Raw genomic sequence first — 16,264 nt, 5'->3', positions numbered from 1 at the left:
TTCACCAGGTCCCCCCGTGTGGTTCTGGGATTTTTGCTCACCGTTCTCATGATCATTTTGACCCCACGGGATGAGATCTTGCGTGGAGCCCCAGATCAAGGGAGATTATCAGTGGTCTTGTATGTCTTCCATTTTCTGATAATTGCTCCCACAGTTGATTTTTTCACACCAAGCTGCTTGCCTATTGTAGATTCACTCTTCACAGTCTGGTGCAGGTCTACAATTCTTTTCCTGGTGTCCTTTGACAGCTCTTTGGTCTTGGCCATAGTGGAGTTTGGAGTCTGACTGTTTGAGGCTGTGGACAGGTGTCTTTTATACAGATAACAAGTTCAAACAGTTGCCATTAAGACAGGTAACAAGTGGAGGACAGAAGAGCTTCTTAAAGAAGAAGTTACAGGTCTGTGAGAGCCAGAGATCTTCCTTGTTTGAAGTGACCAAATACTTATTTTCCACCATAATTTACAAATAAATTCTTTAGAATTCCTACAATGTGAATTCCTGTATTTTTTTTCACATTCTGTCTCTCACAGTTGAAGTGTACCTATGATGAAAATTACAGACCTCTGTCATCATTTTAAGTGGGAGAACTTGCACAATCGGTGGCTGACTAAATACTTTTTTGCCCCACTGTATAAATATTAGAGATGTCCGATAACATCGGCCTGCCGATATTATCGGCCGATAAATGCGTTAAAATGTAAAGCGGAAATTATCGGTATCAGTTTTTTTATTATCGGTATCGGGTTTTTTTGTTTGTTTTTTTATAAAATCAACATAAAAAACACAAGATACACTTACAATTAGTGCACCAACCCAAAAAACCTCCCTCCCCCATTTACACTCATTCACACTCATTCACACAAAAGGGTTGTTTCTTTCTGTTATTAACATTCTGGTTCCTACATTATATATCAATATATGGGCGGCATGGCGTAGTGGGTAGAGCAACCGTGCCAGAAACCTGAGGGTTGCAGGTTAGCTCCCCGTTTACCATCCAAAAAAGTCGCTGCCGTTGTGTCCTTGGGCGGGACACTTCACCCTTTGCCCCCGGTGCCACTCACACCGGTGAATTGAATGATGAATGACAGGTGGTGGTCGGAGGGGCCGTTGGCGCAAATTGCAGCCACGCTTCCGTCAGTCTACCCCAGGGCAGCTGTGGCTATGAAAGTAGCTTACCACCACCAGGTGTGAATGAATGATGGGTTCTACATGTAAAGCGACTTTGGGTACTTAGAAAAGCGCTATATAAATCCCAGTTATTATTATTATTATTATTATATCAATACAGTCTGCAAGGGATACAGTCCGTAAGCACACATGATTGTGCGTGCTGCTGGTCCACTAATAGTACTAACCTTTAACAGTTCATTTTACTCATTTTCATTAATTACTAGTTTCTATGTAACTGTTTTTATATTGTTTTACCTTATTTTCTATTCAAGAAAATGTTTTTAATTTATTTATCTTATTGTATTATTATTTTTAAAAAGTACCTTATCTTCACCATACCTGGTTGTCCAAATTAGGCATAATAATGTGTTAATTCCACGACTGCATATATCGGTTGATATCGGTATCGGTTGATATTGGTATTGGTAATTAAAGAGTTGGACAATATCGGAATATCGGATATCGGCAAAAAGCCATTATCGGACATCCCTAATAAATATATATATAAAATAAATAAATATATATAAATATATATAAATAAATAAATAGATTACTGTACAGATAAATATATTGCACTTTTTCCACATGCGTCCACATTTATGGATGTATGTTATATTGTCTTTTTTATTCCAGCGAGTTAATCCATTTTGGGGGGAGTTGAGGGGATAATTTGATTCTGATGCGTTCAAGGGTCTTACGGCCTGAGGGAAGAAGCTACTACAGAACCTGGAGGTTCTGCTTCGGAGGCTGCGGAACCTCTTTCTAGAGTCCAGCAGTGAAAACAGTCCTTGGTGGGGGTGGGAGGAGTCTTTGCAGATTTTCTGAGCCCTGGTCAGGCAGCGGCTTTTTGCGATCTCCTGGATAGGAAGAAGAGGAGTCCTGATGATCTTTTCCGCCGTCCTCACCACTCGCTGGAGAGACTTCCAGTCTGAGGCATTGCAGGCTCCAGTCCAGACAGAGATGCTGTTGGTCAGCAGGCTCTCTATAGTGCCTCTGTAGAATGTGGTGAGAATGGGGGGAGGGAGCTGTGCTCTTTTCATCCGACGCAAAAAGTGCATGCGCTGCTGAGCTCTTTTTACAAGAGCTCCGGTGTGTAGGGACCAGGTTATATTGTCAGTTATCTGCACCCCCAGGAACTTGGTGCTGCTTACTATCTCCACCGCTGTGCTGTTGATGTAGAGTGGAGCGTGGCTGGACTGGTGCTTCCTGAAGTCAACGATGATCTCCTTGGTCTTGTTGACATTCAGGACCAGGCTGTTGGTTCTGCACCAGTCAACCAGATGTTTCACCTCCTCCCTGTAGTCCATGTTATTGTTGTCACGGATGAGGCCCACTACTGTCATGTCGTCCGCATGCTTCACAATGTGGTTAGTAGTGGACTTGGCGCAGCAGTCATGGGTCATCAACGTGAACAGCAGCCGGCTCAGGACGCAGCCCTGGGGGGAGCCGGTGCTCAGGGAGATGGCACTGGAGGTGTTGTTGCCCACTCTCACAGATTTGGGTCTGTCTGTGAGGAAGTAAAGCAGCCAGTTCTCCTTGGCGACTTCAATGCCAGAGTGGGAGCCGATCATGATTCGTTGCACTCTTGCCTTGGACAGTTTGGCGTTGGCAAGATGAACGGCAAAGGACAAAGGCTGCTCGAGCTGTGCACTTACTACAACTTGTGCATTGATAACTCCTTCTTTAAGACCAAACCCCAACACAAGGTCTCCTGTAGACACCCTGACTCAAAGTACTGGCACAAGCTGCACCTCATCCTTGTCAGACGAACAGTCATCAGAAACGTTCGCTACACACGCTCATACCACAGTGGGGACTGTGACACAGATCACTCGTTGGTGTGCTGCAAGATCAAGCTTCAGCCCAAGAGGTTCCATTGTGACGAAAAGAACGGTATCCCTCCTATTGATGTCAGCAAGATGAGTCAACCAGACCTCACAGATCGGAGACTCTGCCACGGAGAAATGGGGGATCTTGCGGGACACCATGCACCGCAACTCCTTGGCCATCTTTGGCAGGAAAACCTCGAAGTCACCCGACTGGTTTTAAGCCAAGTCTACTGAGATGGCGGCTCCTGTCATCGAAGCCAAACTCCGCCCCAGCAGAATACAAGCAGTCACCTAGCGATATAAATCTGTAGATCCTCCAGACGTTGTGCCAACGAATATGCTCTGTGAAAGCATCCAGACAGCAGCTATTACAGGAAACATCAAAAGGAAGTACGACGGCATCAAGATGGCAATGGCATCAGAGCAGAACAAGACAGTACCCCTTAAATCCCCCACTGGGGAAGTCATTACAGACAAGGGGAAACAGATGATGACATGGGTGCAACACTATTCCGATCTCTACTCCAGGCAAAATGTTGTGTCGACCGCAGCCATTGATGCCATCAAGTACCCGCCAATCGTGGAAGAGCTCGACACCAAACTGAGCACAGAGGAACTTAACAAGGCCATTAACAGCTTGGCCTCAGGGAAAGCCCCAGGTAGCGACCAGATTCCCCCTGACCTGATTAAGACTACCTTATTGCTCCCTTTGCAGGAAGTACTCTGACAGTGCTGGAAAGAAGGAGCGAGTACTTTTTGTTCCTATCCGCCCGACCTGTAATAAATGACACATGTTTGGACTTTTCAGCGGCGTCGTAACATTGTGCAAAAGGAAGTTGTACTTTTACAATAAATGCTTCCCTCGTACTTTTTTCAGGATCGAGTCACACTTTTTTTAATACCGATATATATTTTTTCGTAATCATGTTTTTGTTTTTGCAATGTCACCGTTATAACTGATACGACGAAACTTGACAAGTGTGTTTTATCTTCAGCCATGTGGAAATATAACGAAGTGACCAACCTGTCGTTTACATCTTGTATAACATTATATTCTCTCATAGGTTATTAACACCACACTTTATAGCATAATCGTGTGAAATGTGTTTTTTGTACTTTTCCATAGCCTCGCCATCCACGCTATGATCTGCCTGCCGCTCATCTTCTTTGTCATTGTGAGGAAGAACCCGTACACGTTCACCTTGGGCATGGCTCAGGCTCTGGTCACCGCGCTGATGATCTCCTCCAGGTTAGCTTCTTAATTTTATGACAAGAACACTGAAAATAATAATAATTCCAATTATTGTTGTTCCAGCTCCGCCACCTTGCCTGTTACGTTCCGCTGTGCCGAAGAGAACAACCGAGTTGACAAGCGCATCACGCGCTTTGTGCTGCCGGTGGGCGCCACCATCAACATGGATGGCACCGCGCTCTATGAGGCCGTCGCCGCAATCTTTATCGCACAGCTCAATGACTACGCGCTGGACGTGGGGCAGATTGTTACCATCAGGTAAAAAGAAGCTAACCAATGTTGAAAGTAACAAGAGGACTTGTCATTTTGATGTTTAGCAAAATCCAACTTTTTAAACATTGCCTGAACAAAGAAGCTAATCATTGACGTTATTTCATGTCACACAAGTGTAAAAAAAAAATCAACTGCTGCCGATAGTAACAATAAGACACTTTAGCGTAAGTTTAACCATAAGCAACGTATGTAAACTGGTCATTGACATTCTTTCCTGTCATGAGAATGTAAAAAGTTCAAGTTAAAGACTGTTACTTACGAAAATCTACTAAATGCATGGAATCTTAACAATAAACAACAATAAATGTACTGATAATTAATAGGTATTTTTGTCGTGAAGTAACCCAAAACATGCATTGTAGGCTTAACAATAATCAACCAAACTCATAATGCCAATATTTCACTATTTTAACGTGTCTAATTGTCATGCAGGTGTAAAAAAGAAGCAGACTCCTGTAAATAGAAACAGCAATAAAACGCGCCACCATCATTTGATGACGATATCTCACACAATGTTTTTCAAGTGGAAAAATAAGTTGACCAATATCATTATTCCTTGCAGTGCAAGTGTAAAAAGAAGTTTACCAATAAAACACTTTTGTCATTTGAACAATAAGCGACAATATTTATTTTAATGTGTTTTCAATGCGAAGTTCATTGTGTTCAAACCAATAAAACGATAAGCATGCTGACAATATCTCACTTTTTCTGCATTATTTAGTGCTGCCCCCCCATGAAAAGTTTTTCATTATCATGCAAGAGTAAGAAGTTACCTGGGGATGTAACTTTGCAATATTTCAAAGTCTTCCCAATAATACCGAGACGTGTGATGGTATCGAACAAAACCTTGGTGGGTGTAGTTTTTAGCATTGTAAATGAACTACATCTCCCAGAATCCTCTGCACAGCGTGGGACTAGCAAGGTGGGGGGCGTGTAAGGCGGAAGTGAAGTGTGTTCGTACTAGTGGGAGATAAAAGGAATTGTTTTTGGACATAAGATCTGTCTATAACTTGTTGAGTTATGTTGCTGACAAACAGACAAACGAAGCCAGAACATAACTTATTTGGCGGAGGTAAGAAAGTCTGCCTTTTGCAAAACGCCACTTTTGTTTCGAGCGTTCCTACACTATTATTTGCACTTGAAAATACTTGTTTGTAGGAATAAATATGATTAAAACATTTTAACAATGTGTTTGTGTTAAATTGCAGTAAAGTGTGTTTATCCTAAACATTCCTGACACTTCCTTCCACACACTGTGGCATTTTTACCAAGTTTTTTTTAAATTTTGGACATATACCTCCATAACATCATACCGTGGCCTCAATTCTGTGATAATATCGTAATGTGAGATATGATACCGTTACATCCCTAAAGTTAGCCAATGTTCTTAGTGAAAAAAAATAAAATGACACGCATGCTGACAATCTCTCCCTTTTTTAAACATGCAAGTCTAATAAGTCCAATAATCACTGCTAAAAGTTGAAGAACTGTTTAAAAAAAAAAAAACAATGCATATGCTCACAATAGTAGCTTTTTTAAACACTATCCATTGTCGCTATTTAAGTGTAATAAGAAGCTGTCATTTTCTCCTAACAACCCTCATTTTCCAATGAATGTCATAAGACAAAAACTATTTGTGGGTTGATCGATTGGTGCGTATTTCCTCTTAAAAAGGAGCCTAACCACTTTGTTTTTTAGCATCACAGCCACAGTTGCTAGCATCGGCGCTGCCGGGGTTCCAAATGCTGGGCTGGTTACCATGGTGATCGTCTTGACTGCGGTGGGATTACCCGCCAGTGATGTCACGCTCATCGTCGCTGTCGATTGGCTGCTGTAAGTGCTTGCCTTCACACTTTTATTCAATGTTTCCGTAGGAAACAGTAAGAACTAAAAATTGTCAAATCAAGAGAAAACATTTTCTGTTGCGCAAGCGTAAAAGCTAACCTTTGTATTATAACGCTAGATTATGTGAAATAAGCATACTTAGGCTTTGAGGACTTTTACATAAGTGGAGATGTTGACCAACAAATGTTAAAAAAGGTAAAAAAACAACAACAACATAAATAGACATGTTACATAGTCACTGTTGCCTGGGAGGTAACTCTCTTCACATTGGTCTGTTCTGTTCTTCTTTTATTAACGATATCCACGTCAGTCGTATTGTATTGTTCACCAAGGACAGAGAGTTGTGTATCGCTCTTAATGTGACGTTGCGGTATCTTCCTCTTCAACGGCGAGCACCACAACCATGCAGGTAATTCCCCCCAAAAAACTTTATAATTCATTAACGATGAAACAATTGATGCGTTTTGGTGTCTGTTGACTTTTCTTTTAAACGTTTTTTTTTTTATTTAGGAAATATATTACTATGATATATCTCGGCAAAGGAGTTGAAAAGACGTCTTTCGCTCTGCATTTTCTTGTGTTTGAGTCATTACAAACGCACGAATGCGCTGGTGATGTGATCCACAGCCTCGCGCACAGATTTAAGTGTCAGTGTGCGTTTGTTTGTGTTGTCTAGATTGCGATTCAGAAAAGGTGTTAAAGATTGTAGATGCGTGCACACAGGTGCCCGCATGACGACAGGAATGTACAGAAAACAAGAGTGTCCCCCTGGTGATGCCCGGTGTAGTACACACACAATCCTCATTTAAATAAGCCGGTCTGCACCACTTTTCAATTGCACACGCAGTCTTAGTAGATCACAAGCACCAGGCCCACTAATAGTACACCCTATTCATATTGTTTGCACACGCAGTCTTAGTAGATCACATGCAACAGGCCCACTAATAGTACATGCTATTCTTATTGTTTGCACACGCAGTCTTAGTAGATCACATTCAACAGGTCCACTAAAAGCACACACTATTTTTATTGTTTGCACACGCAGTCTTAGTAGATCACATGAAACAGGTCCACTAATAGTACACGCTATTCTTATTGTTTGCACACGCAGTCTGAGTTGATCTCATGCAGTAGGCCCACTAATAGTACACGCTATTCTTATTGTTTGCACACGCAGTCTTAGTATGTGGTATTAGTGGGCATGTTGCATGTGATCTACTATTTTTATTGTTTGCACACACAGTCTTAGTAGATCACATGCAACAGGCCCACTAATAGCACACACTATTCTTATGGTTTGCACCCGCAGTTTTAGTAGATCAAATGCAACAGGCCCACTAATAGCACACGCTATTTTTATTGTTTGTACACGCAGTCTTAGTAGATCACGTGCAACAGGCCCACTAATAGTACACACTATTTTAATTTTTTGCACACGCAGTCTTAGTAGATCACATGCAACAGGCCCACTAATAGCACACACTATTTTTATTGACTTTATTTATACATTTATATTTTAATACCACACACTAATCTGGCCCTATAATTACAGATGTCCAATAATATCGGCAGGCCGATATCGGCCGATAAATGCTTTAAAACGTAATATCAACAACAACAGCAAACAACAACAACAACAACAACAACAACAATAGAGCAACATCAGCAAATACGACATGTACAAATATGATGGTAAAAGTAATAGCAAATAAGCAGTTAGCGAAAATAAAAAATAATACAGAAATGACAATGAGCATTATTACACTACAAATGGAGCAATTCAAATACCAGTAAAAATAGCGCTATTGCTAATGAACAATACCAATACTTTACCTTTATTATCAACAATACAGTTGTTCAAATGCAACAATACATATACGTAATGATAACTTGAGATACGAAAGAATGCAGAAAAATGGAGGGGGAGGAAGAGAAGCAACCTACATTAACCTTGTAGATTGTTATAGTAACAATTGGTTCAAATTTGTCCGTGTGCCATGTGTTATACCCAGTTTACCCTAGGGCAACAACGTTAATATATGTTTAATGAAACGTGATTATGTGCATGAGTGTAAGTATGCATATGTACTTGTATATGTACAGAATGTGTATATGTGTTTGTACAGTGAATGCATATGTACAGAATGTGTATATGTGTTTGTACAGTGAGTGTATATGTACAGTATGTGTATGTTTGTATATTGAATGTGCTTGTGGGTGTACAAACTTTAAATATGTAGATATGTACTGTATTTGTGTATGTATGTGGGAGCGTAGGTACCTATGTATGTATGTATGTATGTATGTGAGCATATGTGAATTTGTATGTATGTATGTATGTATGTATGTGAGCATATGTGAATTTGTATGTATAATATATTCGACTCCCAGAGTGCGTGGGAGCCAAAGCACGGCCCCAGCCCCCCCGAGAGCCCAACCCACAAACAGTAGGCGTGGTGCCCAGGGAACCAGGGACCACCGCCCCCACGCAGCCAAGCCGGCCAGCGACAGGAACCCCAAGGCCCGTTGTTGACACCTATAGTTATATTTTGATAAGCAATCATAAATGAATCTTTCAGCACATACGCAATGTTGACTTCTATAGTTCTATTTTGATAAAGAAGGGGAAAAATATGTTACTCGTAAACAGCGCGTGCAACAACAACAAACAACATGGCAGTAGACGTGAATCTAAATCATGTATTACGTTACCTGAGCAAAAACGATGCATATAGTCTTGATACCAATTTCCTTGACCCAGCCACACACAAAGAAGTTGTAGAGCTCCATGCTTTTCCTGTTTTGTCGCATAAAATGGACAATAGTTGCACATGTCTGAGAACGCAACGACGTATAATCCTTGATATTACTCTGCAAATCTGTTTTTGATAAAGTATAAAAATCTCTTTCATTGCATAGTTTGATTTTGCTTTTTGTAGGAAGACTTAAACCTATTTTGTAGTCAGATAGTTTGCACGCTGCTTGCTGTACAACGGCCAACTTGGCTTGGTCGACCACAAATGTTTTTCACTTCCGGGAAGAAGTCACGTGACGGAATACAAGCAATTGTACTAGAAGTGACAACCGCAAAGGATTCTAGCATTCATGTGCATGTACAAGCCAGTCTGCTCCACAAGAGGATAGAGAAAAAGATGGAACTTCTTGAATTAAAATGGCGGACTCACGCAAAGGTTCTATCATATATGGAAATATCTTCTTACGTAAGTAAGGCAAAATACGCGCTAAAGTCTCAAATTCCAAACAGCTCATTTGAAGCGAGTTTGGAAGAAGGCAAGATTGTTTTATCAATATCTCTGTCATGCTGCTATGGTTTGATTTCAATTTTCAGGATTTACGTAGATCCCAAAGACACTAAAACAGGTACCAATTAGGTAAGAAAAGTTTTGCATAATAGGTCCCCTTTAACAATCAAAGTGTCAATATGTTGACTTACTTTTTAAGTGTTATTCAACCAAAAACAGCCTTCATTGCCATGCAATTGTAAAAGGAAGCTAATATTGACGTCCTTCCTAAAAAATAATATTTACTTTTACGCTATTATAATAAAAATACATGACAAAGTAGTATGTACAACCATTGTTGTTCACACCATCATTATGTTACCAAAGCGACGACTTTATTTATAAAGCCCTTTAAAAACAACCACAAAGGGTTGTACACCACAAAAAAGAAACAAAGTGCTAAAGTGCTACATAAAGTACAGGCAAAGGACAGACTTAAACATATAATTTAAAACAGAGGTCAAAGATCAGATAAAAAGAGGTCAAAAGATCAGATAAAAAAACATTATCTTAAGAACAATCACTTTGATAAAAGTTAAAAACAGTTCCAAGTCTCATGCTGGGTTAAAAGCCAGTAAGTGAAAATGGGTTTTAAGTAGGGTAACCAAAGAAGGGGCCCGTCTCACATGGAGAGGGAGATCGTTCCAGAGTTTGGGACCCGCAACAGAGAATGCAATGTCCCCTCTGAGCTTGTGCTTTGATTTCGGTACCTCCAGGAGAAGTTGATCAGCTGACCTGAAGGACCGAGACCGACAAACACCACTAGGTCCAAATACTATTTCTTCAGTTTTCTCATTATTAAAATTAAAACATTCTAGGTCCATCCAATTCTTGATACCATCGAGACTAAGAGAGAGGTGTGTTTTTCCTTTAACGGAAAATACATTTGTGTCATCGGCATAACAATGAAAAGAAATGTCATGCTTTCTTCGAAAGTAAATAAATGGAAAACTGCAGTGGTCCTAAAACGGAGCCCTGTGGGACCCCACGTGTCAAGGGAGCAACAGAAGATTCTGTACCAGCAACATTTACAGAGAAGGTTCTATTTGTTAATCCGTTGCTCTGCAAATGTCATTAAAACCACACCTGCTATTTAAAATGTTAAAGACCAGAAAATACTTCTTTAAAAAATGTAGGAGAAACTGCATTATGGGGGAACCTGAGGGCAGAGTCACTTGCTCAAACTAATTCAAAACAGCAGAGTAGTGAAAAGGGACAAAAGTGTCAGAGGTTGGAACAGAAATGAGAGCAACCGTATCAATAAGATACACTGAAAAGGCATTGCACAACTCCGAGGAGGGTTCCAAACATGGCGTAAAGAACAGTCAATGGTTTGGAATAAAAGACAAGGGTCAAGACTATTTGAGGAAATAATGCTTGCCAAATGTTCTCTTTTTGCCTTTTTTACTGTGCTCTGATATCAACGCCAGCAGTCCTTTGAAGTCCTTCTTCCACCTGCGTTCGGCTTGGCGGCACTCACGTCTGACTGCACGGGTTATATCCTTTAACCAGGGCTCTGATTTCATTTCAGCCGTTTTTTATTTTTAAAAGGAGCCACAGAGTCCAAGACTGTCTGACAGGAGGAGTGAAACAATGCGCCGAGTTTCTCGGTGTCAGTAAAAACGGGGTCAGAGAGTATAAAAAAATCCTGATTAAAAGCAATAAGAAAAACTAACCGGCAGTAGAAGGGTTAAAAACTCGATAGTGACGCGCTTTAGCTGTCAAGCGATAAAAACTGGCCTGAAATATCACAGGCATATCGTCTGAGAGCACATTGTCACCAAAGTCCACATGAGACACAGGTAGACCATAAGAGAGGACAAGATCACAAACTGTGTCAGATTAAAAAAGTCAATACGGTTTTAAAAACATCCTTCACCAGTGGCTTGTCGGGACAGCACACACGTATATTAAAATCTCCAACAACGAGGACACAATCCTAGCGAGGCATGATTCCTGCTAAAAAGTCAGAAAAGTCATTCATGAAGTCCTTATTATGTTGAGGCCGGCGGTATAAGGTTTAGTTTTTCAAGTGCAAAAGAGAAAGAAAAGAAGCATTGACTTTAATGACAAAAACGTTCTTGTTTGTCACACACAAGAAGCTAACAATGTTATTCTCCAAAAATATGTTTTTCACGCTTTTGTTGATAAATGACGGCAGCACGTATGTTGACGACATTTTAAGATCAATCAATCAATGAAATTTTATTTATAAAGCGCGTTTCATACATAAAAGAAATGCAACGCAAAGTGCTGTACAAAGTTAAAAACTATACCCCGATGACCCAGATCCCCCATTATCACATACACACGTACACACACTCACACACACACACACACACAAATTCTTGTATTTGTTACCTTCTTGAGACCTCTGAAAAATACCTACCTCTTCAGGGCCACCCTTTCTAGATATATAAAGATTTGTATTTAAAACATTAATAATATATATATAAAATGTAAATATAAAAAGGTATGCTTTTAGTTTTTGTTTTTTTTGTAATTGGTTTTTAATCTTCATTATTTACTTCAAGTTATTACAGTATGTCTCTATATACATATTTAAGAGAGCGCATTTCAATTTCTTACACACACTTGTATGTTGGCCAGAGGGGGGGCACTTCAAATTTGTACACACACTTGCTATTTCATATGTTGACCAGAAGGGGGGATCTTTTAAAACTGACACACAGTCAATTTGAAAAATCCCTCCTTTTTGGGACCACAATAATTTTGATAGATTTCCCCACCAGGGGTGCAAATGAGATCTCTATTTTTTGCCACGAGTCACGGACCACAGATGGCCCCTGTGCTGCACTTTGGGCAACCCAGCTGTAGCAGCTAACTGTTAATGGCCACTATAGTCTTAGTACTGTAGTGTATTAGTTTATCCTATGGTCACATATGGGACGCGGGTTGTCTTATGTCAGCACCGGAAGTTGTAAAATCAGCTGTTTACCTGGCGGGTTTTTTCGGGAATGAATAAGGAAGTCCTTCTTTAGCTGCCGTCTTGTTTTATCATATATGGCTGGCTTTGCACCAGTCAATGTTTACTTTTGTATGCACATTAAATCAACACAAAATCCTGACTTTGGAGCAATGTTCACGGACTCGAGTATTTGGCTCTCTATTAGATGCAATGGTTTTCCGTATTGAGACCATGATTTTGGTCCTAACTTGTTCACCGGTCCTCATCTAGAAGGTACTTTTTCTTGTTGATGTCTCAAGAAGGATAAAAATACAAGAACACACACACACACACACAACTTTATGAACAAATGAGTGCATGGCTGAGTACAACGGAGACATGGGAGTAAACACTATCACAGGAGCCATCTGCACCAGGAGGTCATCAGACCATGGCCACCAGGATGCTGACACAAAGATGGCTCCCTCTGAGGAACGTTAAAAAGATAACCTAAAAACCTTAGTCCCGCTAACAATATGTCAACAATAAATAACGTGTATACTGACTGAATCTGACTTTTTTGGTAAAAACAAGCTACCTATCGACGCTTACTGGCTGTTTTTGCCGTTTCGTCGCAGGGACCGTTTCCGCACCATGATCAACGTTCTTGGCGACGCGTATGGCGCCGGCATCGTCCAGAAGCTGTCCAAGAGGGAACTCGAGAAGATGGACCTGACATCGGATGTCACCAACCCCTTTGCCTTGGAGGCCACGCTGGACGAGGACGAGGACGAGTGCGAGAAGAAGTCTTACGTCAACGGGGGCTTCACGGTGGACAAGACCGATGCCATATCGTTCACCGAGACGTCGCAGTTTTAAAAACAACCAGCATCTAAAAGTGCCAAAAGAAGCACCTAGTGTCAGCAATAGCAGCTTTCATTACAGTACTTTCTGACATTTGTAGCCATTTAAGTGCTTCCTTCCTCCTCTTTTGATACAACTTGATTTGACATGAACAATGTCCTACAGTATGTAGACAACATAATATACTATGTCATGCACTGCTTGTATTCTATCTGTGCCAAAGCCACAAAGAAACGGCTTTTCGCAGCGGGTTGCATGACGACAACAAAGAAGACTCGAGTCATTAAACACTGTGAACTTTCATGACAAGAAGAAATTGATGTGTTCTCATGAGAATTGAACTGAACTTCCAAAATCATCCTGGAACCGGCTCCAGCTGTCACCCAAATGAGGAAAAGCGGTATTGAACATGAATGGATGAATATTTATTGTTTTTAATGATTTAATTAATTCAGTTGTCTATTTGGAAAAAATAACCCCCCCTAAATCTATCTTATTTTCCAGCTATAACATTGTAGTTTACTTTTGGAAAAAAAATTCTCATGGGAACATGCCTAATTTTTTCTAAACTAAGCGATAACTGAACCTCTTTTTTTTTATTATTATTATTAAACAGCACAACTTGCACATTTACGGAGAACCATTTTTGGTTCTGGTTGAAAAGAAATCATCTCTACACAGACAACTGAATGCTCATGAATGCTATCTTGTACAACAAATACTACAGTAGTGACTTGTTCTAGGCCCACACTGTTACTCCAACTACACATGTGAAGAGCATCAAGTCAAAACAATTCATGTATTCACCCACAAATATATGAAGAATAAAAAAGTCACTTCTGAAGCAAAAAAAGTGCAATACTTGGTAGCTATGGGAAGATGGGCTACAATCATGATGGTGTTGATAAACACTGGATACTGGTCAACAGTGTTGGGACTAACGCGTTACTGTAACGCGCTACTGTAACGCCGTTAGTTTTGGCAGTAACTAGTAATCTAACGCATTATTTTTTATATTCAGTAACACAGTTACCGTTACTACATGATGCGTTACTGCGTTATTTTACGTTATTTTTCATGTAGTATCGGCTAGAAACACAAGATCTGAGTGTGTTTTATTGGAGCGCTGCGGTGGAAAAGAAAAGGCGTGCTTTCTGTGGGTGGGGGCGGGGGGCTCCCAGACCGTAGTTGAGGGGTGCAGGGGAGACGTTCCCCCAGGGCCTATGTACTTCGGGGCTAACAACCTTCACTTTACCCGGAAGAGGGTCTTACAGCTGAGGGTGAATGACAAGGCCGGCGGTTTGTGACTTTATTGGACACAGCCATCCACCAAGCTAGAGAACCTGCACACACTCACTGTCGCCGTTCCCTTACCTCTCTCGCTCACTCACTCACTGACGTCACTCACCTCACATGCTGTCATATCTTAAAGGGCCACACACACACACACATACGCTACTCTCATAACAACTAACAAGACATCATGGTGAAGCCAGAAGTTGAGTTTCTTAACATTCTCACTACTTTTCTTTTGTCGAGCACAAAGAAAATAACATTTTAGTTAAATGTAAGTTGTGTCTTGGATCAAAGATCCTATCTACTTAAAGTTAAAGTTAAAGTGCCATTATGTTGCAGCTATTTAAAATAGTTTTGTCAATTTGTTCTGGCCTGAAATAAATTGGCCCTTTGAAATATATCTTTGTCTTTGTGTGTTGTATGTAGACCACATTGCTTTCTGAGTTCAGTGATGCAAATGCATGTCAAGTTGATCAACAGATTGTATTATTATCCAGTGCAATAACAGTACTGAAAGGAAGGCTAAAAGGGCATTAATGGAGCCTTGGAAAAAAATAAGTAACTAAATAGTTACTTTTCACAGTAACGCATTACTTTTTGGTGTAAGTAACTAAGTTAGTAACTGAGTTACTTTTGAAATAAAGTAACTAGTAACTAACTAGTTACTGGTTTTCAGTAACTAACCCAACACTGCTGGTCAAACACAAAATACCCCCAAGAAATAGCTAAATTTTATCCGCTGAAAATTAAATGCAAATAATTTTAAATGACTTTTCTTTGGAAAAGTAATGACACATGTCCCAAACAAGGGATGCAACGTTTCCTTTTATCAAGTGTGGAGAAATTATATTGGTATTATGTACTGACAACAACAAAAAAATGGGTAGCTATTAAGCATGCTCTAAACAAAAAAAAAATACTTTTTCTCAGCAAAAAATGTCTTTACAGATTGTGAGGTGTTTTTTTTTAAAAGTAAGAGCAAGTCCCGAAAAAGTGGCGCACTGTGTTCTGTGACTGAGCCGATAAACGTCAACAACGGGTTTCACCGTTATAAATTAAACAATCAAAAAAGGATGCTAGTAACAGCAAAGAAGAAAAAAGATACAGTGTTTCTTTATTTTCATCTGCTCAAAAGCAATATTATTTATTGTATACTAGGGTTGTCTCGATACCAATATTTTGGTACCGGTGCCACCAGGTACCACTGCACGACTGCTTCTAAAATGCCAATAAAAAGTGGTAGATGGCTCCTGTATGTTTGAAAAATAGCTAAACACGCCACAGGTACCACCAGCGATCACCACTAGTAAATGACAAGAATCTTCATTGTGATGCCCTGTATAGTACACGCACTAATAGCACACGCTATTTTCTAGACTGCACCGTTGTTTTTTTGCGCGGTAGTTGGATCTTAGTGAAGCCCATAGTCTCTCCAACATGTCCCCAGTCTTCCCTGAGGCCTCCTGCCAGTTGAACGTTACCCCAAGACTGCCGAGAGAAATACTGATCAGATGCCTGATCCACC

General features: G+C 40.4%; 1 protein-coding gene across 1 annotated transcript in view; it reads left to right on the top strand.

Moving 5' to 3' along the window:
- slc1a1 (solute carrier family 1 member 1) overlaps positions 1-15,224 on the top strand; it is a 60,692-nt gene extending 45,468 nt beyond the window's left edge. Inside the window, exons 9-12 of the mRNA XM_061961168.2 lie at positions 4,126-4,248; positions 4,315-4,509; positions 6,223-6,357; positions 13,218-15,224. Of these exons, the coding sequence (XP_061817152.1) occupies positions 4,126-4,248; positions 4,315-4,509; positions 6,223-6,357; positions 13,218-13,458 (694 nt within the window). The 3' untranslated portion in view covers positions 13,459-15,224. The remainder of the gene's footprint in view (positions 1-4,125; positions 4,249-4,314; positions 4,510-6,222; positions 6,358-13,217) is intronic.
- Positions 15,225-16,264: the final 1,040 nt, after the last annotated feature.

The sequence above is a fragment of the Nerophis lumbriciformis genome, linkage group LG05 (assembly GCF_033978685.3).
Source record: "Nerophis lumbriciformis linkage group LG05, RoL_Nlum_v2.1, whole genome shotgun sequence".
In the NCBI taxonomy this organism is placed as follows: Eukaryota; Metazoa; Chordata; class Actinopteri; order Syngnathiformes; family Syngnathidae; genus Nerophis; species Nerophis lumbriciformis.
The sequence above is the reverse complement of the archived record's forward strand: the minus strand, read 5'-3'. Positions and strand labels throughout refer to the sequence as shown.